Source organism: Equus caballus, chromosome 21 (genome assembly GCF_041296265.1).
Source record: "Equus caballus isolate H_3958 breed thoroughbred chromosome 21, TB-T2T, whole genome shotgun sequence".
Classification (NCBI taxonomy): domain Eukaryota; kingdom Metazoa; phylum Chordata; class Mammalia; order Perissodactyla; family Equidae; genus Equus; species Equus caballus.
In genome coordinates, this window is record NC_091704.1 from 19,335,464 (window position 1) to 19,362,599 (window position 27,136).

At 37.7% G+C, this 27,136-nt stretch overlaps 1 protein-coding gene across 3 annotated transcripts in view; it reads right to left on the bottom strand.

Annotated features, from left to right (window-relative positions):
* Positions 1-2,382: 2,382 nt before the first annotated feature.
* CDK7 (cyclin dependent kinase 7) overlaps positions 2,383-27,136 on the bottom strand; it is a 39,562-nt gene continuing 14,808 nt past the window's right edge. For all 3 annotated transcript variants that reach the window (XM_070246799.1, XM_001491054.7, XM_023625588.2), the window contains 5 exons: positions 17,143-17,242; positions 9,064-9,150; positions 5,771-5,920; positions 3,001-3,148; positions 2,383-2,579 (listed from right to left, as the gene is read on the bottom strand). In XM_070246799.1, coding sequence (XP_070102900.1) covers positions 2,551-2,579; positions 3,001-3,148; positions 5,771-5,920; positions 9,064-9,150; positions 17,143-17,242 — 514 coding nt within the window. In that variant the 3' untranslated portion in view covers positions 2,383-2,550. The remainder of the gene's footprint in view (positions 2,580-3,000; positions 3,149-5,770; positions 5,921-9,063; positions 9,151-17,142; positions 17,243-27,136) is intronic.

A 27,136-nucleotide genomic window follows, 5' to 3' on the forward strand; every position in this document is an offset into this window, starting at 1 on the left:
AAAGAAATGTAAATTAGGAGGAGATATCAAATTAGCAAAGATCACAAAAATTACGTGAGTGCTAGAGATGATAAGGTCAAACAGATACTTCAGCGTTGATGAATATATATATTTGAGATCCTGCATTCAGTTTTTGGGGGTATACACTCAGAAGTGAAATTGCTGGGTCATACGGTGATTCCATTTTTAATTGTTTGAGGAAATGCCACAGTCTCCCTTTGCAGCTGCAACATTTTGCATTCCCACCAACAGTGTACAAGCGTCCTGATTTCTGTACACCCTCAACAACACTTGTTATTTTCTGGAGTTTTTTTGATAGTAGCCATCCTAATAGGTATGAGGTGATATCTCGTGGTTTTGGCTTGCATTTCCCTAATAATTAGTGATGTTGAGCACCTTTTCATATGCTTATTGGCCATTTCTATATCATCTTTGGTGAAATGTCTATTCAAGTCCTTTGCCCTTTTTTAAGTCAGATTTTTTTTTTATTGTTGAGCTCTAAGAGTTCTGTATATATTCTGCATATTGACTCCTTGATATGATTTCAAATATTGTTTTCCATTCCATAGGTTGTCTTTTCTTCATTCTGTTGATTATGTCCTTTGATGCAGTGAAGTTTTAAATTTTGATGTAACCCAGTTTGTCTGTTTTTTACTTTTGTTGCCTGTGCTTTTGGGGCCATATCCAGGAAGTCCTTACCAAATCTAACGTCCTGAAGCATTTCCCCTGTGTTTTCTTCTAAGAGTTTTTATAGTTTTAGGTCTTAGGTTTAGGTCTTTGAGTTAATTTTTGTATATGGTGTAAGGTAAGGGGCTTCTTCATTTTTAAGAACTACTGAACTGGGAGTGTGAATTGATACAACTACTTTGGAGATAACGGCAATATCAATACTAATTGAAAATGCATACTTTATGACCTTACAATTACAATTCTAAGTATGTACATTAGAGAAATGCTTGCATATGTATATAAACATTCCATTTCTTTTAATGTAAAACTGAAAATAACCTAAATGTCCATGTGGCAGAATTCTAAAGACAGCCCTCTCAAAAATTCCATCCTGATTATTTAACCACTAATCTAGGTACTGCTATGAAGGAATTTTTAAGATGTAATTAAAATCCCAAGTGAGTTGACTTTTAATATACAGATAGCCCAATCAAGTGAGCCTTTTTCTTAAAAAAAGCAGGGGCTAGCCCAGCGGTGCAATGGTTAGGTGCACACATTCTGCTTCAGCGGCCCAGGGTTCGCCAGTTCCGATCCCGGGTGCTGACATGGCACCGCTTGGCATGCCATGCTGTGGCAGGCGTCCCACATAAAGTAGAGGAAGATGGGCATGGATGCTGGCTCAGGGCCAGTCTTCCTCAGTGAAAAGAGGAAGATTGGCAGCAGTTAGCTCAGGGCTAATCTTCCTCAAAAAAATAAAAAAGGCAGTTTTCTCTCTTGGTAGCAGATGAGGCAGCCAGACAGATTCAAAGCACATGGGTGATTTGACAAACTATAGCTGGCTTGTAGAGGTAGAGTGCCATGTGACAAGGCATGTGGACTGCCCTAAGAAAATGAGAGGGGCCCCTGCTGACAGTTGGCAAGGACAGGAGGCATGTGCATTAAACCGCATGACCTGGATGAGCTTGGAAGCGGATTCTTCCCTAGAGCCTCGGACACGAGCCTAGTCTGCCTGCCAGCGTGGTTTTGGCCCATGCAGAAAACATTTTGAGCCATGCCAGGTATCTGACTGACAGAAATGTGGGCTAACAAATTTGTGTTACTTTATGCTGCTATATTTATGGTAATTTTTATGCAGCAAAGGAGCATAACACAGTCCATAAATAGAGCATGGGTAAGTAATGTTGCGTACATAAGGTATTATATGACAGTTAAATACACTAAATTTATATGTATTAACATGGAAGGAATTAAGTATTGAGTACAAAAAAAACTTGCATTATGAGATGAGACCCCAAACAATGCTGTACATTACTGCATGCATTCTTACAAAATAGCAGTATAAAATCATGGAAGGACACACTCATTTCCTGAGAGTCATTCAATCCCCTCTGGGGAGGGAGAAAAGGAAGAAATAGGATAGAATGATGTATTAAAGGGACGTCAGTTTTATCTGGAATGCTTTTTTCTGCTTTTCCTATTTAGTATATTAACATTTGTTAAGTCTCGGTAGTAGATATTTGCTACCTTACTACTACTGTTTTTCTATTTTTTAAATACTACCCCCACTACTACAAATTTGTGATGCTATATGGGCCAGATCATCAGAATAACTGATAATTATTTTTATTAAGGTCTCCTTAACACATTTTCAATTCTACATTTCAGAGAACTAAACTTATCTTTTGCACTGTAATCAGAAAAATCAGAATTAAGTTTGTTTTAAAATACATTTAATAAAAATAACCCAGTTTACATATTTTACATGTGTAGAATATTTACAAATTCCTTCTACAGCATTTACTTAATGTTTACTATTTTTCCAATATTTGCCTTTTTGACTATTTCCTTCAGTAGTAAGATACTGTCCAGTGTTCTCTGTAACTAAAAAATTAGTTTCTTGGGTAATCCTCCTAGGTGAAGAAAAAAAAAAAAAATGAGGTGGTTTACATTCGATCTTATGGCAAGCTTGACCAGTCATTGCATTCCAACTACATTTATTTCACCTGCTTTGATTTTCCAGTAGCACTTGTTAAACATTAAGCATTCAGTGTACCAGTAGGAATTTATAAAGAGACTAGGTACACACTGATAGTTTTCCTAACTCTGAGGTATACTCAAAAGTGCCCATGTCCTTTTAAAGAGCATGATCTAAGTATTCTCAATGGAAGCAAATATAGCTAAAATACCACATTCTATCTACTTTATATAATCTAAATTTACAAACAGTAAATAGCTCAAAATCTCCATTTCTTAGCTGCCCCTCAGTCACTAGCTATGCATTAGCTATTTGGAGTTTTCTGAATTCATTTCTTACGAAAATGAGAGTTTTACCTTGTTCCAAGGCTTCTGTTCTCTTCCGTTTTGTTGCCACAGCTGGATTTGGCTGCTCCTTTAAAGTTTCCACTGGACAGTTTGGTCTTGGCAGCTGACATCCAGGTGTTGGCCCTGGCCGATTACTGAAATACTTAGTTTTCAAGGCCTTTTAAAAGAGAAGATACCAAAGAAAGGAAAGAGTATCTGAACTGTGTTTAAGAAAATCTAACCTCCAAAATTGTTGGCAGCATTAAAACTACTATGTGACTACCACTCTCCCAAAACAAAATTAATTTCAAATATTTGGATATGCAAATTACTACAAATAAACATCTAGCAGCCTAAGATTGGCTGATAATTCCATTTCCATAAGAAAAAGAAAAAGACACTTTTTAATTTTTCCACAATAAAATAGACTGTACTAAATATGAAATATCCTTAGTAAGGTATTATATATTCAGCTCTCTACACATTATGGGCTCTATAGTTCAAAACACAAAGAGAGAAAGTTGCTTAAAAAGAACTTCCAAGATTATGTGTCACAACCTCTATATGTATTCAAATTCCAAATCATGTAAATATAAATTCTTAAAAATAAAGCTTTTAAAAAGATGCAATAAGTTGGAAACAATGGATTTCAATTCAACAATCCAGTACAAATCAATAGAAATTTTACATAGAAGGACTTGCCCAAGGTTATTTCTATTTACTATCAGTCCAATGTTCCTAATACCATATTTTCTTCTGTCCAAAATTCCAACAAAAATAATTTTATTCTAAATGACAAATTTGTCAAGTTCATACTTTATTGGCATCATAGTACTATTTAATAGCCACGATAATTTAAGAAATGTCCTTTCAGATAATCCTCTTAGGAACAAAAAGAAGTCCATATAAACTTTTCAAGCAGTTCCCCCCTAACATCGTATTATTTGCAGTAATGATTTAAAGATTCCTTACTTCAAAAGAAGTGCATTTCTAACGTATTACTTCCAAATCAAAGCAGTTCCATAAGTAAATTAAGCTAATTCTAAGCTATACAGAGATCTAAGAAAGGAAGAAGATCTCATTTCAATTTTGAGATAGCCATGAGCCAATCCCATTTTTAAAAATTCATTATATCAAATACAACACAAATAAGTTTCACAACTGGAATTTTTTTTGCATGTTTTGAGTTTTACTATTAATGAAAATTTTCTAGATAATTTGATTTGGTCTCAAGTTTCTTATGATGGAGATAATGTGTGTATACGTATAGGTGAAAAGGTAACAATGAGTTACTTGTTTGAAATTAGAAGAGTAACTCTAATGGTAAAATATCTAGATGTAGGTATTAATGTAGCATGTACTGCTAAAAAGAGAAAGTTTATAGTAGAAAATGCATTAAACAATGATTTGGTAGTCTGTAATAAACTTAAGTGAAAAAGAATCCATTTTGTATCCTTGATGTATTGTGCATTAACGTGTTTTGTTAGATATGAAGACTTGGTGACATTTCATTTCAATCAGTCTCTTCCTGTATGAAGCCAAATTATTGTACTGTATTGTACTCTGCATTTCTCTGCCTCAATTTTAAGCGTTTGTGACTCTACCCTTTTTTGTTTGTGTGTTTTAAAATTTTTTATATTTTTATTTTTTTGGTGAGGAAGATTGGCCCTGAGCTAACATTTGTTGCCAATCTTCCTCTTTTTGCTTGAGGAAGACTGTCACTGAGCTAACAACTGTGCCAGTCTTCCTCTATTTTGTATATGGGTCACCACCACAGCATGGCTTTTGAGTGGTGTGTAAGGTCTGCACCTGGGATCCGAACCCACGAACCCCAGGCCGCCAAAGTGAAGTGCACGAACTTAACCACTACACCACCGGGCTGGCCCGTGGGCTTGTTTTTAAAACAAAGAAATTTTTTTTTTTCCAAATCTATGGGTCTTGGGGCTGGCCCAGTGGTGTAATGGTTAAGTTCACACGTTCCGCTTCGGTCGCCCAGGGTTCACAGGTTCAGATCCCCGGCACAGATACAGCACCACTCATCAAGCCACACTGTGGTGGCAGACCACATAAAATAGAGGAGGACTAGCACAGATGTTAGCTCAGGGCCAATCTTCCCTACCAAAAAAAAAAAGAAATCTGTGGGTTTTATATTTTTGTGTAAGATAACCTTTCCCCTTTCTTTTATAAGAGCAGATATTCTGGGTCTTCTAAATTTTTCTTGAGTTTGATTCTTACTTCGCTTAAACAACTGTCAGTTTCAGTGTTTGTTCTATTTAGAATAGCTTTCAATCTCTTATAAACACACAATTGTATTGGACTATAACATTTTCTCCCCACTATCACTTTTTGACTGTAACAATGACCAGCAGGCATATCTGGATTGCATTTTATGGCAGAAAAAAACAAAACGCTTTTGGCATTAAGCTTGGCACAAGATTTAAATTAATACATAAGAGTTTAATTGAAATATACCAGTATCTTAACAAATACAAAAACCTTATTTTTTCCTAAGTAAACTACTTGAAAACCAATTACAAAATAGATATATATTTATATGTTCCTAAGCAAGAATAAACTCTCCTGTAGTTGTGTGTGCATGATGCAATTTAATACCAGTCTGAACAGTGCTTATAGCTTAGAAAAATATAAAATTTGTTATTCCTTAAAACAAAACAAAAACACATCTTCCCAGTGTTTCAAGAATGTTACAAAATCTTATGAAATTCTATTTTTATTTTTATCAATGCTACAGTTAAGATTATCCTCATATTTCCTAATATAAAAAGATACGCTGCAATACCTGTGTGGCTGTAATTCGAGTACACGGGTTAAATAAGAATAAGCCTTGTATGAGATCTAGCAAGTCGTCTCCTGCTGCAATGAAGATGTGCTGCAGTGGGATTCTAGGGAAACTCTTGAATGTCACGAAATCTGGAAGACTACACATGTCCTGTAAAAAATATTTTTATAATTCAAACTTAAGTAAAGGATTGAAAGGGATCTAGATCTCAAATAAAGAAATAAAACTGTCATATGGCTGACATGATGATCTACATAGAAAATCCCAAGAAATCTACTTAAAAATTCCTAGAACTAGTGAGTAGAAAAAATCAATTGCAGTTCTATATACTATCAATGAACATGTGGACACTGAAATTAAAAATAATGCCATGTGGAATCACTCAAAAAGAAGAACGAAATAGTTGAAAATCTAACAAAAACATTTGTAGGATGCATATACTGAAAGCTACACAACACCAGTGAAATAAATCAATGCTCTAAATAAATGGCGAGACTTATCACGTTCACGGATTGAAAGATGCAATGTCATAAGATGTCAATTCTACTCAAATTGATATACAGGTTTAATGCAATTCTTACCAAAATTCTGGCAAAATTATTATATAGATACATTATTCTAAACTTTATATGAAAAGGCAAAGGAGCTAAAATAACTTTGAAAAAGTAGAAAAGGGGAAGGAATCAGCCTATCTGATTTCAAAACTTAATATGTAGCTACTTGAATTAAGACTGTGGTATTGGCGGAGGGACAGATACAGATTAATGGGACACAAGAGAGAACCTAGAAATAGACCCACACAAATATGCCCAACTGATTTTTGACAAAGGTACAAAGCAATTCAATGGAAAGAGAGTCTTTTCAACAAGTGGTGCTGGAGTAACTGGACATATACAGGCAAAAAAAATCACCCTTGACCTAAGTCTCACACCTCAAACAAAAATTAACTCAAAAAGGATCACAGACTTAAACGTAAAAGTATGAAATTTCTAGGGAAAAAAACACAAGAAAATCATCAAGAAAATCTTTGGGTTAGGGAAAGAATTCTTTGACACCGAAAGCATGACTTATAAAAGGAAAAAGTTGATAAAACAGACTTGATCAAAATTAAAAACTTTAATTCTGGGAAGACTCTGTGAAGAGGATGAAAGGATAAACTACAGTGTGACAGAAAGTATTTGCAAACCGCACAGTAGCATACAACAAAGAACTAGTATCTACAATACATGAAGTGCTCTCAACACTCAGCCAAAAACCAAACAATCCAATTAAGAAATGGGGAAAATACACGAAAAGACATTTCATTAAAGATATAGAGATGGCAAATGAGCACATGAAAAGATCAACAGCATCAGTCATTAGGGAAGTAAAAATTAAAATCACAACGAGCTACTGCTAAACACCCATTGGAACGTCTAAAATAAAAAGGTGACATCACCAAATGCTGGAGCAGAGAAAATGGATTACTCATATATTGCTGGTGAGAATGTAAAATGGTACAGCCGCTCTAGGAAACAGTTTAGCAGTTCCTAAAACTAAACATGCAACTACCATATGACAAATAAAGACTTAATCTTACACAAAATCCTGTAGATGAAAGTTTACATAAGTTTTATTTGTAACAGCTGCAAACTGGAAACAACGCAGATGTCCTTCAATCAGTGAATGGTTAAACAAACTGTGGTCCATTCATTTCAGTCAGCAACAAAAAGGAATGAATTATTGATACATACAACAACCTAGATGAATCTCCAGAGAATGATGCTGAAGGTGAAAAAAGTCAATCCTGAAAGGTTACATATTATATGATTCCACTTATAAGGTTCTTGAAATGACAAAGTTATAGAAGCGGAGAACAGATTAGTGACTGCAAGGGGTTAGGGAGGAAGTGGGAGTGGAAAGAAAGTGGGTATGGCTAGAAAAGGGCAACATGAGGGATCTTTGTGGTGATGTCCTGTATGTTCACCGTGTCAATGTCAACACCCTGATTATGATATTGTACTAATTTTGCAAGATGTTACCACTGCGGGAAGCTGGGCAAAGGGTACAAGGGATACCTCTATTACTTATTGCGATTGCAGATAAATCTACAATAATCTCACAATAAGAAGTCTGATTTTAAAAAATTCAAAGGAAACATCAGTAAACAACTAATATTTAGAAAATCTTGTCAAAGAGAAAATTACAGAATAAATATCAGAAACATTGTTCTGAAGTCAGACAGACCCATACTGCAGTCCTAGCTCTGACACTGGGTGGCCTTGGGTAAATTAACCTCACTGAGCCTCAGTCATCTCATCTGCAAAATGCGAATCATCATACCTACTTAATAGGATTGTTGGGAGAATTACATATAATGTAATTTATTAAGCCTATCATTAATGGCATATAGTAAGTGTTTAACAAATGACAGCTATTAGGGCATGTTTTACATTTAGAACGTACAGCAAACTTTCAATGAGAAAGTTGAGGAAACAAGAGCACAAAAGAAACTCCTTAGACTTAATTTCAGCTTCAGATAATTTCATTACAGTTTTAACCAGAAGGTAGAATCTGATTAAAATTTCTCTTTTCTAGTATTTATTTATTACCCAGGAGATGGGGTTAAAATAAGAAGCAAAATCAAAAAGTCTACAATTTTAATTTAAGAATGAACAAGTGAGAATATTTTACTGAACTGTAATATATAAAATTTAGCAACTTAAATTGTAAATTTTACCACAGACTTAATATTTCTTTTTTGTAGACAATGTCATGGGTTAAAAATAATCATAATACATCTTAACTGTGTAACATTAACATGAAACATCTTAATTGTGTTAGTGAAAATTCTATAAATATACCTAAATCCATAAAGAAGATGTTGATAAGCAAGAAATAGCCATAAAATGACCTATTATGCAGCTGTTGAAAAGGTCAGTAACAAATATTAAGTAAAAAGAGCAAGTTGGTTGCAAAAAGAACTATATGGTGTGATCCCATTTTTGTTAAAGAACAAAGGACAGAAAATGCAACTCTGTATGTATGTGTTTGTGTATCTTCACAGCAACACCTTACACCAAATACACAGTGATTAAGCCTGGGATGGGAATCACTGGGACAGGGGAAAGGCTAATGTATATAGGAGGCTGGATGGTGTATCACAAGTTTAACTTTTTACCTTGTATATATTTTGCAATGAGTATACATTACTAGTAAATTAAGACAATGAACACATTTCTTTAAGTAATATTCATGTGACAGCACGATAAAGAATCCTAACTGAATTTTAAAGAAAATCTATGAAGGCTTACAGGCCACTGTTCCTCAGTTGGTGTGCCCAAAGTTTCAAATATTCTTGTTAGTTGATCAAGGTCTGAATCTCCTGGCAAAAAAGGAACCTGAAAAAAAGCAAGAGGCAGATATTTCAAGGTGGCTTGTGATAGCTATTAAATAAATAATACTATAAACTTAATAAGAAAAACTAAACTGTAACAAAAATTAAAATGCAGTCTGAGGTATGCTGGATGTGGCATTAGATCCTGGCATTGCTAACCAAATCAACAGCACCACACGGCCCATTTCATTCACTCCAAAACAGGTACCATGTAACAGGCACTGTGCTAAAACCTCGGCATTTACATGAGGGAACAAAACAGTCCCGTCTCCCCTGGGGTAGATGTGGCGAACAATGGTGATACAGGTAAAGGGGCATTTACAATGATATGTTCAGCGAGAGCATGGGATCCTAGCCCACATAGGAACAGCACCTACCCCGCACTAGGCAGGTCAGGGAAGGCTTCCTAGAGGAAGTGGCAGCGAAAGTCGATGGGTGAAGAAGAGTTGGTTAGAGGAAAAGTCTAAGATGGAACAAGAAAACTATTCTAGCAAAAAGGCAGGTGTAAAGGCTAGAAGGCAAGAGATCACATCTATATTCCAATCTTACTTAATTTCTTGGCAAATTCTTTCTCTGAAGAGGTATACTGGCAAACTTTAAAAGAGGATAAATAATTACAAGTTAAAAATTAGTAAGCTGATAAGAAATTATCAAAATCCTTGCTATACATAGACATTATTTTCCAATTCATTCTCAGACACCTACATAAATACATAAAAAATAAAAACAGTTTACTCTGTGAATAACAGAGGTATTCGGCACTGTTAAAGGCCCTGAAAAGGTTTACAGGCTTGCTGGGAAGACATGAGATTAAGTACCAGGTCTCCAACATTTTTATTACTGTGAACCTCTACCAGCAAAAAAAGCATCAAACTCTGCCAGGTATCAATTTATTCCAAATTCACCCTTTTTGCTGCTTCTGTGAAAATGGACCCTTTCAAAAACTTTTCCTTTGCCAACTGAAGCTTTATCAGTAGGGGATGCTGGAGAGACATTACAGCAAGAAGAGTTTTGCTTTCCGCTTCCAGTTTGCTTGCCCAAGCAGACTCTCGCAGTACGCAGCTTCCCTGACACCAGCTTGCTGCCAAGTGGGCAGTTTCTCCAGTGTCCAGCTCCAGCTGTGCACAGAGGCCAGCAGCTTCCCTCTAGAACCCCCTCAAGACTCTACAAAGCAGAGTGCCTCCAAAGAAACGCTTCCCCTGAACAACTTTCCTCAGCACCCAAGAGGACAGATTTCCAATACGTTCCAGAGAGATTTCCAGCAAGTTCCACTAGCACAGTTCCACAGCAACTTCTCTGCCACCCAGTGAGCCACACTGTACCCTCTTCAACAAGATCCAGATCTCAGGCCTGGGGGTCATCTTCCTTGGGTTCTGTGTCTCAGTCCTAGAGGAAAAGGGTGGCTGCTCCTCACATCTGCTATTCCTATATTCTTTAGAGTTCTCTTTACTTTTTATTAGTCAAACCCTCACTATTCCAATCTCCTGTCATAGTAAATAATCTTTATATTAAACTTCCCACTTCAAATTAATGTGTGGTTTCTATTTTCTGATTGGATCTAGACAATATAACCCTTACATAAATCACATATTTATAACACTGTGCTATTATGTATATCAAATGTGCACCAAAAAATAGAAACTAGAAGGGATATTAACTAGCATTTCACAAATATTTTTAGACATGCTCACATTTTCTCCTTATACCTCAACGGATTATCTCCTCCTTTGCAGACCACCAATGTAAACTGTACTAGGAGGTCTGAAAAGAGGGACACTCACCATTATAACTTTAGCCTTGCAGGCAAGCTTGCAAATTTAATCAGATTTTAAGGATGAGTGTTTTGGTCTGATGTAAAAAATTTATATTAAAATGTGTTGCCTAATGTGTGAACTATGGATCCCAATTTGAATAAACCAACAATAAAAGATATTTATGAGAAAAATTGGGGAAATCTGAAAACAGACTGGGTATTTAACATTATAAAGGATTTACTCTTCATTTTTTTCAGATGATAATGGTACTGCAGTTATGATAAAAAGAAAAAAATCCTAGGGGCTGGCCTTGTGGCCTAGTGGTTAAGTTCAGCACATTTCACTTTGGCAGCCCCTAGGTTTGCAGGTTCAGATCCCAGGCATGGACCTATACCACTCATGAGCCATGCTGTGGCAGCAACCCACATATAAAGTGGAGGAAGACTGGCAAAGATGTTAGTTCAGGGCTAATCTTCCTCAAGCAAAACAAGAGGAAGATTGGCCACAGATGTTAGCTGAGGGCTAGTCTTCCTCAGCAAAATAAAAATAAATAAATAAGTAAAAATCCTTATGTTTTAAAGAAATAGCAACATATGAATAAAATTCTATCTGAGATTTGTGCCAAAATAACATGGTGTGGGAAAATATTGAGAAAGTAAGGTTGGCCAGGTGTTAAAAACTGTTGAAGCTGGTTGGTGGGTACACAGAGGCTGAGTTTATTACTCTCTCTGCTTTTGCATGTTTGAAAATACTAAATACTAAAAACATTTTTTTCCCCTAAAGGAAGACCTACTTTGGAACTAGAACTTAAGCTTTTAAAAAGTGTTTTATTTGTATGAAATTAATAAACACACTGATCAAACACTGAATAGACTCATGATAAAAATTGGTCCTTTGACCCATCACCCCTCTCTCATTTATAACTATGTAATTTTTGTTCAGTGCAGATCTGATATTAAGTTTCCCTTCTTTTGCAGTAATTTGCTTTTCCTAGAGGGAATGATTTCCTAGCCCTCCTCCCTCAGCTCCTCCCACTGGCCCCCTTTGGTAACTTAGTTTCTACCTAAGGCTAAGATTCCAGTCATTCAATATCATTTTCTACATGATCAAATCTATCAAAACCCATCAGTTTCATTGTTTTCCTAGAGACCTCGCCTGCTGGAGTCCTCACCCAACCTGCTACAATCTGAACTAGCTGCTCTCTAGCCCTGATATATACCTGTTTTCTCAGAACATTCCTTCACTATTTTTTTTTTTTTTAAAGATTGGCACCTGAGCTAACAACTGTTGCCAATCTTCTTTCCCCCCCACTCCTTCTTCTTCTCCCCAAACCCCCCAGTACATAGTTGTATATTCTAGTTGTGAGTGCCTCTGGTTGTGCTATGCGGGACGCCACCTCAGCATGGCCTGATGAGCAGTGCCATGTCTGCGCCCAGGATCCGAACCCTCGAAACTCTGGGCTGCCAAAGCAGAGTGCATGAACTTAAGCACTTGGCCATGGGGCCGGCCCCTCCTTCACTATTAAATGTGAATTCTGTTAGCCTCTTTTCTATGTTGAATTTCATGTTCCCTGGATCCCACGTCTCTCTCTTAATTTACTCTCATGTTACAGTAGAGTTCATCTTCCAATAACTTCCTAAGAAAGGAATTGGATGTAAAATTTTGGGGTAATAAATTGTATTTATTCTCACAGCTAATTGAAAATATGAATGGGCACAGAATTCTAGGTTGAAAATCATTTCCCCTCACAATGCGTTCTATTGTTTTCTAGGTTCAATGTTGCTGTTGAGAAGTGTGATGCCATTCTTTTCCCTAATTCTTTATTTTGGAATCTATGTGAGGTTTCTATGTTTTTCCTCTCTGAGGAAATAAAATCTTTTTTTTATCCCCTGAAATTACTCTGAAATTTCACAATGTGCCTTGGCATGAGTCTTCTTTCATTCACTGTATCGGATTTTCTGGCACTTTGAATCTATTCACATCCATCAACATCAGGATATTTTCTTGAGAATTTCCTACTCTATTTTCTTTATTCTCTTTTTGCTGTATTCTAGGATTAATCTGCTAATTTTCTTTTCTTTTCTCTACCACAGTCCATCTCTTTATGTTTTGATTCTATTTAACGAAAGAGGTCTTTAGCTTACTTTTCCAACCCTTCCACTGTTTTTGCTTGCTTTTAAGTTATCCTATTTGAAAACTTTCAAGTATCCCTGTTTCTTTGATTGTTCCTTTAGTAAAAGAGCATTGTGTTCTTGTTTCACAGATGCAGGATATTCTCTTAGTTCTCTGAAGACTCGGGGAGGGGGTGGATTTTCTTCTGCTACCTCATAGTTTCTATTTTTTCCAAGTGTCTTTTTCAGTTTGTTTCAGTCTGTCTTTCATATTGGACATTTTCATCAAATATATGATTGACGATGCCTGTCAATTCTCTGGTGATCCTTACATGTTGGAAGCATTCATTAAATATCTGAAGATCCTTGATAACTGTCTGCAGATCATTGGCTAACCATTCCTATTTCAGGGAAAGGTATTTAAAAAGCTGATTAAAACCATTATATCTATGAAGAGAGCTTGTCAACTCATGGGCTTTACTCTGGAAAGTTTGGGCAGGGAGTTTAATGCCAGTTATCTGTGGGTCTGTTCTCTGGGAAAATTCAGTCCTTCCAGTGAAGGCTACTCTAATCTTTCACCTGGGTTAAAATGAGCTATTACACTGGCTACCAAGGTTCTGGGAGCTGAGCAGGAAAATAAGTTGAAGATTTTACTGTTCAGTGTGCAGACTTTTACGTAATCAGCACGTTTTCACTCTGGCACTCACCCCCACCCTCCATTGTATCTAAGGATGGCCATTTCTGGAGATTCCTGCTTGAACTTCTTTGGAGAATACACCTTTCTCTGGTGGAGGGATAAGCTAGAGAGAAGCATGGTTGGGGGAAGGAAGTGATGTGGCTGTGTGTGGAACCTTGGTATTAATTGCTCCATATACAGATTTTTCAACCAACCCTTCTGTTTTTAGTCCTCCACCTCATTATCGTCATCAATGATCACAGGTACTTCTCATTACTAAACAACTCCAGGACTCTGTGTGCCAAACCACATTTGCCTCTAGTTGGCATCCTTTCCTGCAGGCTTTTAGCCATCTTCATTCTGGCTTCCTATCTTCCGGCATAGTATTCTAGGCATCTCCTAGTTTCAAAGATGGCACTTGTGTTTGTTTCTTTTAGAGATGATTTCTGAGGGGGCAGATTTTTTTCCCTGCCATCTTTAAAATCCTTGAGATATAATTATCGCTTTATTTGAAATGTCTTCTTTGTATTAAGCATCAATACAATATTGACTAAGAAATCCAGTCATGTATGAACAGGTACTGGGTTCAGCATGTAACCCAAGACAGACAATTGTTTTTTTTTCTAGGGATTGATAACTATTTCTAATTTTCACTTAGTAATGTGAACGGCTAAAGTTAGGAATATGTATAAGCTCATATGGCAGGCAGCTCTTCTACACTCTCATTCTTAACAGCCAATGGTCTTACAGATTTTCATTTGTTAAATACAGAATATGGGTTAGTGGGCCATCCGTATTTAGTTAACACAACTGTACAAGACTTAAGTAAGATCCAGATATTATTGCAAACACAAACCTTACCAGAGGAAGAGCTTGTGCTTCTCATTATTTTCTTTTTCTTGCTCTGTAATAACTTCTTGGAGGATATTGGAATTTCACCAATACACTATTGTGACTAAGCATATGAATGAAAACTTTTTAGTTTTAGGAAAAAGAATCCAAATAATCCTAAACGGAAGAGAGGTACTGAGTTCAACAGTACTAAAATAAAGGAACCCAAGAGGGACTTCTCTCTGGTTCTTTTCACTAGGGCTCCACTCATGAAATCTCTTTTTAAATTGTGTTGAGATTCATCTTTAAAAAAAAATTGATATTGTAGAAATTTATTTTTCCTTTCTCATGTCTTTACAGGGAGGCAGGGATCACAAACCAAATATCAGAAAATCAGCAGATATTTCTTATGCAATTAGCATAATCAACAATATACTTCTTGAATAACTGGAACACTCTAGCCTCTAGCACTCCTGCGCATCCAAAAGTCTATGCAAAAACAACTGATGGAAGCTCTGTTCTGAGCTGATAGAGCCAAACTTAAGTATTGGAATGACAGAGAGCTGAAGTTCAGTCATATGCCAAGCCATTAGCTCTGGATCAGCTGAATGCAGTACGAGGAAGGCAGGCAGGTGCTGGTTAATCAAACCTTTGCATCTCCGCATCATCTCTAGAGAAGGCTCCGATGCAGGTCTGAAGGATGTCCAGTCACCTTACTGCAAGGCATAAAATGTCTTCCCAAACTATGGACTTCTTGTTTACAGACTAAAAGGTTATCTTTGAAACTGTCTAAACCAGATAAAGGCAGTTGCTCAGTAGGTAATATACAAGTTTAGATAGTCTATTAATCACTATCTGCCTCAAATCATGACTAAGAAACAAGAACATAAACAGATCATAAATTAAAAAGTACATTCGTGCTATTTAATGACATAGTACTGAACCTAAGTACTCATTAGTATAAATATTCTAGATTCCTTTTCATTTAACAATAACAGTGGATGTTCAGAAGGCAGATCAATTTGCTTTAAAAGTGATTTTAAAAATATTGATTACTTTGGTTCCATATAGGCTTACTTATTGTTGCACCTCTGTTTTCTAGTTTAAGTAGTTTTTAAACCTACTTTTATACAATTTACATAAAAGAAAAACAACACTTTTAAAAAGGTTGAATGCTTATACTAGCAAATTTTCTGACCTAGCCTGCTTTCGATCATTATCTGTTTGGACTGCAAGATCTCACCACAGATTCAGAACTGTGTGGACAGCATTTCCATGCATCATCTTTTCAAATAAGCACAGGGACAGTTTAAAACAGGAAATATTTTTCTTCAATTGTGCAGGACAAAAAATATGGCAAAACGGTAACAAGTCTTCACCCGTTAGGGCTGCCTGTCAATTTCTTCATAACCTTAATAATATTCCAGCAAGAATGCCAGTGGCTAACAAGACTCTAAGATTTCAACCAGGTCCACGATTTCTTACCCATCTTTTCTCACCTGCTCTCTCTCTCCACTCACCTTCTCAATGGAGTGATCAGTCATAACATTAGGGGATTTGGGATTTTGGGTTCTTTTCTTGGTCATGAATGGACTGTGCTTTTGGGAGTTGATAGATTCTCAAATGTAAACTTCTGGTAAACTTTGTGTTCTTCTGAGTAGCAGAGTTGTCATGCCAGCTGATTCACAGGGACCATTACTAGCACAGGGATTATTATATCATTTTCAAGCCAAATTGTTAGGGTTTCTTCTGCAAGCGCCTGGAGGGATAAGCTTCTCAAAATGATGTACAGAACTTACACTGAACTAAAAAAGACATTTAAGAAGGTAATTTTCTCTCTGGTGTACAGAAGCTATGTTCTGTGTTCAAGGAAATAAATAGCTGTATTTTTGTGTCTTGGGTTCACATTTCTTTAAACACATAGGCTTGAGGAGAGGGAGAGTAGGAGCTAGAATCTGGAACGTTGGGAGAAAAACTCAGATTCAGAAAATTTCCCCAATATTCCTTTGCCTTCATTGTTCAGAAGGGCTAAAATAAACTTCATAGCTAAAGAAAAGTTTCCAAGTCAGCAACTTTCTCTCCAGTGAGGGCAGAGAGAGGATGTTTTACTGAAGACAGTCTTAGAGAAATGCTATAGGACCACCATATCTGCCCTGCTTGAAGGGAACTAAAAAGATCCTCTCACTCGAGGTTTAAAGTTATAGAGAGTTGCAGTTGCAGTGGTTGGTATTACAACATCTCTTAAAGTGTACTTTTAAAGAGTCCCAAACAAAAAAGTCCCAGGAATACAGAAGTTCATCCTAACATCTTTAGTTATTGTAGAGATATTACCATATTACAACCCAATGAATCCTTTATTATAGTTATATTTCAGGACATAGCAATGATCTACAATAAAACATTTACTGTCCTAAATGGGAGGTTTTCTCATCTCACATTAGCATTAATAAAAAGGTTGCATTGGGGGAAATGTTTTGTTTGTTTAACTGGGCTGTTTCTTGGCTTTTTGTTGTAAGGATGGTGCTCCTCTCTGGGAATTCTCTCTGGGAAGATGATTCTTACACAAATTTTAAGAACAAAGACCTGTAACAATATTGAAGTGTGTACAGCAATTCAAGACTTACCCTTAGAAGCAACTCTGCTAATATACAGCCAACAGCCCACATGTCCACACCTACACCATACATTCTAGCTCCAAATAATAACTCAGGGGCCCGATACCACCTGAAGAACAAAAACAAACATTGTCACTTTAGAATGGAATTATGAAAGTATTTCTTAGAGAAAACCACTCAGCAAAACATGACCCTACTGATGAAATTCACTTTTATAGATACATTAACTCAAGAAAAATTGGCTATAACCCCAAGTAGTTCCACATTGCTGCCAGAAACTTACAGACATCCTTGGGCCAATCACTCTCCCGCGCTTTTAGATGATTAACATCTTCTTTCAACTGAAACCCTCAACACCACCCCCTCTTCTCAGCTCATGACCTTGCTCCCTATTTCACCTTTAGAAAAAATGCAAGTAATGAAAAGAAATTTCTACAGACTCTCCTACAGTCATTTGTACTCACACAACCTGCCTTCCCATCTGCAACACAGGTGAACTACCCTTGACTGTTCTTAAAGCCAATCCCTCAACTTGGGCACTAGATACCATGCTTCCTTCCCTATTTCGAAGGATACTGCTCCTCTATTTCTCTCTTCTTTCTCCTACATCAACTTTTTAGTCTTTACTAGACTTTCACTATCAATGTACAAACATATCATTATTTCTCTGGCCTCAAAAAATAACCTGAAAAACAAAGAAATGAACAACAAAAACTTCTTTGGACCATACTTCCCCTAACAGCTGCCTCCTCATTCTCTGGTTAGGCTCTTTTACGTTCTTACTGTCTCCAATTCCTCTCCTCTCATCCTCTTCAACCCTCTTCAATCATACTTTCATCCCACCATTCCATCAAAACTCCTCTTCTCAAGGTTATGAATGATGTCCACATGACTAACCTAATTGTCAATTCTCAGTCCTCATTTTAATTCAACCTTTTAGTAACATTTGATTTGCAAGAAGAGAAAATATGAGAAATTGGTAGATGAAAACCACTGGTACACAACACTCTTGTATGTGGGTCCCTATTTCCTGAGTTCCAAGAGTTCCTGAATAACGGGCTTAATCTTTCCAGAAATTACATAAATAACTACTTATGTCGCTTACTTCTACTCAGGGCTCAGGTGATTGATACTCAATGAGATCTACAGGCATACCTCATTTTATTGTGCACAGATATTGCCATTTTACACAAATTGAAGGTTTGTGGCAACCCTCCATGGAGCAAGCCTATCAGCGCCATTTACCCAACAGCATTTGCTCACTTCATGTCTCTGTGTCGCGTTTTGGTAATTTCACTATATCTCAAACTTTTTCATTATTATTTGTTATGGTGATCTGTCATGAGTCATCATTGATATTACTATTGTAATTGTTTTGGGGCACCATGAACCATGCCCAAAAAGACAATAAACTAAATTGATAATGTTGCGAGTGTTCTGACTGCTCCACCGACAAGTCCCTCCCCCATCTTCCTTCCTCCCCCTCCTCAGGCCACTCTATTCCCCGAGACATGATAATATTGAAATTAGGCCAATTAATAACCCTAACATGTCTTCTAAGTGTTCAAGTGAAAGGAAGAGTCACACGTCTCTCACTTTAAATCAAAAGCTGGAAATGATTAAGCTTAGTAAGGAAGGTATGTCAACAGCCATTACAGGACAAAAGCTAGGCCTCTTCCATCAGTTAACCCAGTTGTGATGGCAAAGGAAAAGTTCTTGGAGGGAATCAAAAGTGCTATTCCAGTGGACACAACAATTATTTAAGAAAGTGAAACAGCCTTACTGCTGACATGGAGAAAGTTTTAGTGGTCTGGATAGAAGATCAAACCAGCCACAACATTCCCTTAAACCAAAGCCTAATCCACAGCAAGGCCCTAACTCTCTTCAATTCTGTGAAGGCTGAGACAGGTAAAAAAGCTACAGAAGAAAAGTTAAAAGCTAACAGAAGTTGGTTCATGAGGTTTAAGGAAACCAGCTGTCTCAATAACATAAGAGTGCAAGGTGTTGGGGCTGGTCCTGTGGCCGAGTGAAGTTTGCACGGTCCACTTCGGCAGCCCAGGGTTTCGCTGGTTTGGATCCTGGGTGGGGACATGGCACCGCTCATCAGGCCACGTTGAGGCAGCGTCCCACATGCCACAACTAGAAGGACCCACAACTAAAATATACAACTATGTACTGGGTGGACTTGGGGAGAAAAAGCAGGAAAAAAAAAAAGAAGATTGGCAACAGTTGTTAGCTCAGGTGCCAATCTTTAAAAAAAAAAAAAGGAGTGCAAGGTGAAGCAGCAAGTGCTGCTGTAGAAGCTGCAGCAAGTTATCCAGAAGATCCAGCTAAGGTAATTACTGGAGGTAGCTACACTAAATAATAGATTTTTAACGTAGACAAAACAGCCTTCTATTGGAAGAAGATGCCAACAGAAGACTTTCCCAGCTACAGAGAAGTCAGTGTCTAGCTTCAAACCTTCAAAGCTTCAAAGGACAGGCTGATTCCCCTCTTAGGGGCTAATGCAGCAGGTGACTTTAAGTTGAAGCCAATGCTCATTTACCATTCTGAAAATCCCAGGACCCTAAAGAATTATGCTAAACCTACTCTGCCTATGTTCAATAAATGGAGCAACAGAGCCTAAATGAAGGCACATCTGATTACAACACAGTTTACTGAATACTTCACGTCTACTGTTGAGACCTACTGCTCAGAAAAAAAAGATTCCTTTCAAAATATTACTGCTTATTAACACTGCACTTGATCACCCAGGAGCTCTGGTGGAGATGTACAATGTGATTACTGTTGTTTACATGCCCCCCCAAAACATCCATTCTATAGCCTATGGATCAAGAAGTAATTTTGAATTTCAAGTCTTATTGCTTACAAAATACATTTCATAAGGCTATAGCTTCCACAGATACTCATTCTTCTGAAAGATCTGCACAAAGTAAATTGAAAACCTTCTGGAAAGGATTCACCATTCTAGATGCCATTAAAAACACTCATGGTGGAAGACAGCCCCATGGCCTAGTGGTTAAGTTCAGGGCATTCCACTTCAGTGGCCTGAGTTTGGTTCCCAGGCACAGACCTACACCACATGGCAGTGGCCATACTGTGGTGGCAACTCACATACACAACAGAGGCAGACTGGCACAGATATTAGCTCAGGACAAATCTTCCTCAGCAAAAAAAAGAAAAACAAAACCACTCGTGATTCATGACTCTCAAGAGGTCAAAATATCAACATTAGAGGAGTGACAACAACATCATGGAGGAGTGAGTTGTTCCCTTGGTCTCTCCCCTTTAAGTTACAACTAAATGGACATTCATTAACCAGCAGAGGATTCCCTGCACAGCACAACAGGACTCCTGTGAGATCCATGCAGCTATACATCTTAAGGTGGGCGGACTGGATCCCAAGGAGGCAGTGGAACTAACTAAGTAGACGGACGCTGCCCCCTCCCAGGCAGCAGCAAACCGCTTCATGCTTCCTCACATAGCAGCCATGCATCACTGTAAGAGGAGGTGGGGACAGCCCATCCTGCCCAAATGCTTTCAGGGTTGCAGCCCAGCCCATAGGAGCACCCAATGTGCTGCAGCAGCCCCATCCAAAGGAACACTATACACTGAGTGGCAGTGGCTCAGCCACTACATGGGCACCCCTCCCTGCTAGTGCAGCACAGACAAGGTACCCCGCCCACTCAGACAATGCCTGACATGCGGACACAGCAGCTTAAGGGATCCACAGACTGATGGCTCAGCCTCTGCGAGGGTGTCCCCCACCCTTACTGCAGCACAGGAAAGAAGGTGCCCCACCCACTAAGGCGCACCCAGATGCGGAACACAGCAGCCCAAAGGATCGACCAAGTGGTAGCTCAGCCCCGACGTAGGTGCGCCTCCTGCATAGGGTGCAGCAGTCCAGCTGGGCCCCTGTCAAATACAGAGGCCCCGCCTACAGTACCTGGCCTGCTCACCCAAAGCAGAGGTCCTGCCCACCTGAGGACACCTTGCAGAGTAACTGAGGGCAACCTGCAGAGTGGCTGCAGCCAGCAAGGGCAAATTTCGAGTAGCCCTACAAGCACAACTCCAAGCAGACAGGGCCAGATCAGAAAACACAGCTCCTGCCTGCCCTCTAGCAGTGGAAGGTGGAACCTGAGACCTGATACTACCACAAATGCAGCAGCAAAGGATTACTTCATGAAACACCATAAAGAAATACATTAACACTTCAGAGCAGAAGGAAAATGACAACCTTCCAGAAACCAATCCTGAACACACAATATTTACAATTAGATAATATTTACAATTAGATATTTACAATCTAAATGACAGAGAATTCAAAATAGTTATCATAAAGAAACTCAACAGATTACAAGAAAACTCAGAAAGACAGTTCAATGAGCTCAGGAATAAAATTAATGAGCAGAAGGAATACTTCACCAAAGAGGTTGAAGCTATCAAAAAAACCCAAACAGAAATTCTGGATATGAAGAACACAATCAATGAGACAAAAAAATAATCTAGAAACCATAAAAAATAAACCTGATGTTACAGAGGACAGAATTAGTGATTCAGACAATAGAAATAAGAAATGCTTCAGGTGGAGGAGGACAAACAACTAAGATTTTTAAAAAATGAAGAAGTTCTTTGAGAAATATCCAACTCAATTAGGAAAAGCAACACAAGAATTATTGGTATTGCAGTGGGAGAAGAGAGGGAGAAAGGAGCAGAGAGCTTATTCGAAGAAATAATAGCTGAGAACTTCCCAAACCTGGGGAAGCAACTGGACTTACAAGTACATGAAAATAGAACTCCTAATTACATCAATGCAAAAGACCTCCAAGGCATATACTATCAAAACTGGCAAAAGTCAATGAGAAAGAAAAAATATTAAGGGCAGCAAGGCAGAAGAAAATAACCCACAAAGGAACCCCTCAGGACTACAGTGGATTTCTCTGCAGAAACCTTACAGGCCAGGAGAGACTGGAATGATATATTCAAAATACTGAAAGACAAAAACTTTCAGCCAAGAATACTCTATCCAACAGAACTATCCTTCAGATATGATGGATAAATAAAAGCTTTCCCAGATAAACAAAAGCTGAGGGACTTCATCCCACCAGACCTACTTTTACAGGAAATGATGAAGGAAACCCTCCTACTGGTAAAAAAAAAAAAAAAAAAGGCAAAGGCTTACATAATCTTAAGCAAGGAAATAGATACATAGAGAGAGCAGAAAATCACAGCTCTATATCAGAACAGGTCAGTCATAGACCACTATAACATAAAAGACAAAGGGAAGAAAAATATCAAAAATAATTATAAACTCTTCAATTTAGTCACAACACAGAAAAGAACAATTTGTGAGAAAAATAACTCAGAAAGAGAAGATGAAAGGAATGGAACCTCCTTAGGCTAATGGAGATAAGAGGCTTCCAGAAAATGGACTATCTCGTTTATGAGATCTTTTATGCAAATCTCATGGTGAACAGAAAACAAAGAATCAGAGCGGGGCCGGCCCAGTGGTGTAGTGGTTAAGTTCATGCACCTCGCTTCACTGGCCCAGGGTTCACTAGTTTGGATCCTGGGCATGGACCTAGGACCACTCGTCAAGCCATGATGAGGCAGCGTCCTACACAGAAGAACCAGAAGGACCTACAACTAGGATATACAACTATGAACCGGGGCACTTAGGAAAAAAATTTTAAAAAGAAAAAGAGGAAGATTGGCAATACATGTTAACTGAGGGCCAATCTTCCTCACTGAAAAAAAAAAAAGCATAAAAATTTGGAGTAGACACACAAATCATAACTGAAGAGAAAACCACCAAACTGAAATCACAGTCAGAAATACAAGGGAAGAGAAATAACGGAAATACAGAACTGGAAAACAATACATAAAAAGTCAGTATTAATCCCTCATATCACAGTAATTGCTGTAAATGTAAATGGATTGAATTCTCCAATCAAAAGACTACAAAGTGGCTGGATGGATAAAAACAAGGATGCAACAACACGCTGCTTCCAAGAAACAGATCTCAGATCTAAAGACATACAAAGGCTCAAAGTGAAGGGATGGAAGATGATACTCCAAGCTAACAGCAAGCAAAAGAAAGTAAGTGTTGTCATACTTATATCAGACAAAGCAGACTTCAAGATAAAAAAAATTCAGTGAGAGACAAAAAGGGGCAGTATATAATGATAAAAGGGACATTCCTCCAAGAGGACATAACCCTTATAAATATATATGCACCTAACAGAGGAACACCAAAGTACACAAAGCAACTACTAACAGACCTAAAAGGAGAAATTAACAGCAACATATTAACAGTAGAAGCCCTCAACACCCTACTTACATCAATGGATAGATCAGTGAGACAGAAAGTCAACAAGGAAATACTGGATTTACATGAAACATGTGAGGAGATGGACTTAATACATATATATAGACTATCCTATCCAAAAATAGCCAAATACACATTCTTCCCAAGTGCACATGAAACCTTCTCAAAGACAGATCATATGTTGGGAACAAGGCAAGCCTCAAGAAATTTAAGAAGACTGAAACGATATCAAGCATCTTTTCTGAGCATAATACTATGACACTACATATCAACTACAAGAAAAAGGCTAGGAAAGTTGCAAATATGTGGAGACTAAACAAGATGTTACTGAACAATCACTGGATCAATGAGGAAATCAAAGGAGAAATCAAAAAATACCCTGGAGACAAATGAAAATGAAAACACAACATATCAACTCTTACGGGATGCAGCAAAAGCGGTTCTAGGAGGGAAATTCATAGCAATACAGGCCTACATCAGTAAAAAAGAAAAATCTCAAATAAGTAATTTTTTTTAAAGATTTTATTTTTTTTCTTTTTCTCTCCAAAGCCCCCCGGTACACAGTTGGATATTCTTCTTTGTGGGTCCTTCTAGTTGTGGCATGTGGGACGCTGCCTCACCGTGGTTTGATGAGCAGTGCCATGTCCGCGCCCAGGATTCGAACCAACAAAACACTGGGCCGCCTGCAGCGTAGCGCGTGAACTTAACCGCTCGGACACGGGGCCAGCCCCTCAAATAAGTAATCTTAATCAACATCTAACAGGACAAGACAAAGAAGAATACACAAAGCCCAAAGTCAGCGGAAGGAGGGAAATAATAAACATCAGAGCAGAAATAAATGAAGTAGAGACTAAAAAAACAATAGAAAGATCACTAAAACTTAGGGATAGTTCTTAGAGAAGATAAATAAATTGACAAACCCTTAGCCAGACTCACTAAGAAAAAAAGAGAAAAGGCTCAAATAAATAAAATTAGAACTTCAAGAGGAGACATTACAATGGATACCACAGAAATACAAAGGATTATAACAGAATACTACGAAAAACTATATGTCAACAAATTGGATAACATAGAAGAAATGGATAAATTCTTAGACTCATAAAACCACCCAAAACTGAATCAAGAAGAAACAGAGAATCAGAAAAGAACAATCACAAGTAAAGAGATTGAAACAATAATCAAAAACCTCCAAAAAACAAAGTCTAGGACCAGATAGCTTCCCTGGAGAATTCTACCAAACATTCAAAGACGATTTAATAACTATTCTTCTCAAACTATTCCAAAAAGTTGAAGAAGATAGAATGCTTCCTAACTCATTCTATGAGACTAACATTACCCTGGTACCAAAACCAGATAAGGACAAAACAAAGAAGGAAAATTACAGGCCAATATTGCTGATGAACATAGATGCAAAAATCCTCAACAAAATATTGGCAAATCAAATACAACAATATGTTAAAAAGATCAAACACCACGATCAAGTGGGATGCGATCCAGGGACACAGGAATGGTTCAACATCTGCAAATCAATCAAGGTGATATACCACATTAACAAAATGAGGAATAAAAACCACACGATCATCTCAATAGATGCAGAGAAAGCATGCGACAAGATCCAAAAGCCATTTATGATAAAAACTCTCAATAAGGTGGCTATAGAAGGAAAGCACCTCAACATAATACAGGCCATATATGACAAACCCACAGGCAACATCATACTCAATGAGGAAAAACTGAAAGCCATACCTCTGAGAACAGGAACAAGACAAGGGTGCCCACTCTCACCACTCCTGTTCAACATAGTACTGGAGGTTTTGGCCAGACCAACTAGGCAAGAAAAAGAAATAAAAGGCATCCAAATAGGCTAGGAAGAAGTGAAAAACTCGCTGTTTGCTGATGACATGATTTTTATATACAGAAAACCCTAAAGAATCCATCAGTAAACTATTAGAAGTAATCAACAACTACAGCAAAGTTGCAGGGTACAAAATCAACTTACAAAAATCAGTTGCATTTCTATACTCTAATAATGAACTACCAGAAAGAGAACTCAAGAGTACAATCCCATTTACAATCGCAACAAAAATAATAAAATATCTAGGAATAAACTTAACCACAGAGGTGAAACACCTATACAATGAAAACTATAAGACATTATTGAAAGGAATCGATGATGCCATAAAGAAAGGGAAAGATAGCCCATGCACATGTATTGGAAGAATAAACATAGTTAAAATGTCCATACTACCTAAAGCAATCTACAGATTCAATGCAATCCCAATCAGAATCCCAATGACATTCTTCACAGAATAGAACAAAGAATCCTAAATCTTATATGGAGCAACAAATGACCTCAAATAGCTAAAGCAATCCTGAGAAAAAAGAACAAAGCTGGAGGCACCACAATCCCTGACTCAAAACATACCACAAAGTGATAGTAATCAAAACAACATGATACTGGTACAAAAACAGGCACATGGATCAATGGAACAGAACTGAAAGCCCAGAAATAAAAACCACACATCTACAGACAGCCAATCTTTGACAAAGGAGCTAAGAAAATACAGTGGAGAAAGGAAGGTCTCTTCCATACATGGTGCTGGGAAAACGGACAGCCACACGCAAAAGAGTGAAAGTAGACCATCATCTTACACCAAAGAGAAAAATTAACTCGAAATGGATCAAAGACTTGAATATAAGACCTGAAAACCATAAAAGCCCTAGAAGAAAATACAGGCAGTACACTCTTTGACACTGGTCATAGAAGGATCTTTTCAAATACCATGTCTACTCGAACAAGGGAAACAAATGAAAAAATAAACAAGTAGTGGGACTTCATCAGATGAAAGAGCTTCTGCAAGGCAACGGAAACCAAGAACAAAACAAAAAGACAACCCACTAGAGGCCGTCCCGTGATGCAGTGGTTAAGTTCGCATGCTCTGCTTTGGAGCCTGGGGTTCGTGGGTTCAGATCTCAGGTATGAACCGACACACCTACGCACTCATCAAGCCATGCTGAGGTGGTGTCCCATATACATAGTAGGGGAAGACTGGCACAGATGTTAGCTAAGGGCCAGTATTCCTCACCAAAAAAATACAACCCAACAACTGGGAGAAAATATTTGCAAATCATATATCCGACAAGGTGTTAATCTCCAAAATATATAAAGAACTCACACAACTGAACAACAAAAAAAAAACAACCTGATCAAAAAATGGGCAGAGGATATGAACAGATATTTTTCCAAAGAAGATATACAGATGGCCAATAGGCACATGAAAAGAACTTCAATATCACTAATCATCAGGGAAATGCAAATTAAAACTACACTAAGGTATCCCCTACACCTGTTACAATGGCTATAATCACCAAGACCAAAAATAACAAATGTTGGAGAGGTTGTAGAGAAAAGGGACCTCATATACTGCTAGAGCGAATGCAAACTGGTGCAGCCACTATGGAAAACAGTATGGAGATTTCTCAACAAAAAAATAGAAATACCATACAACCCATTTATCCCATTACTGGGTATCTATCCAAAGAACTTGAAATCAACAATTCAGAGAGACTTATGCACCCCTACATTCATCGCGGCATTATTCACTATAGCCAAGAAGTGAAAGTAACCCAAGTGCCCATCAACTGATGATTGGATAAAGAAAATGTGGTATATAT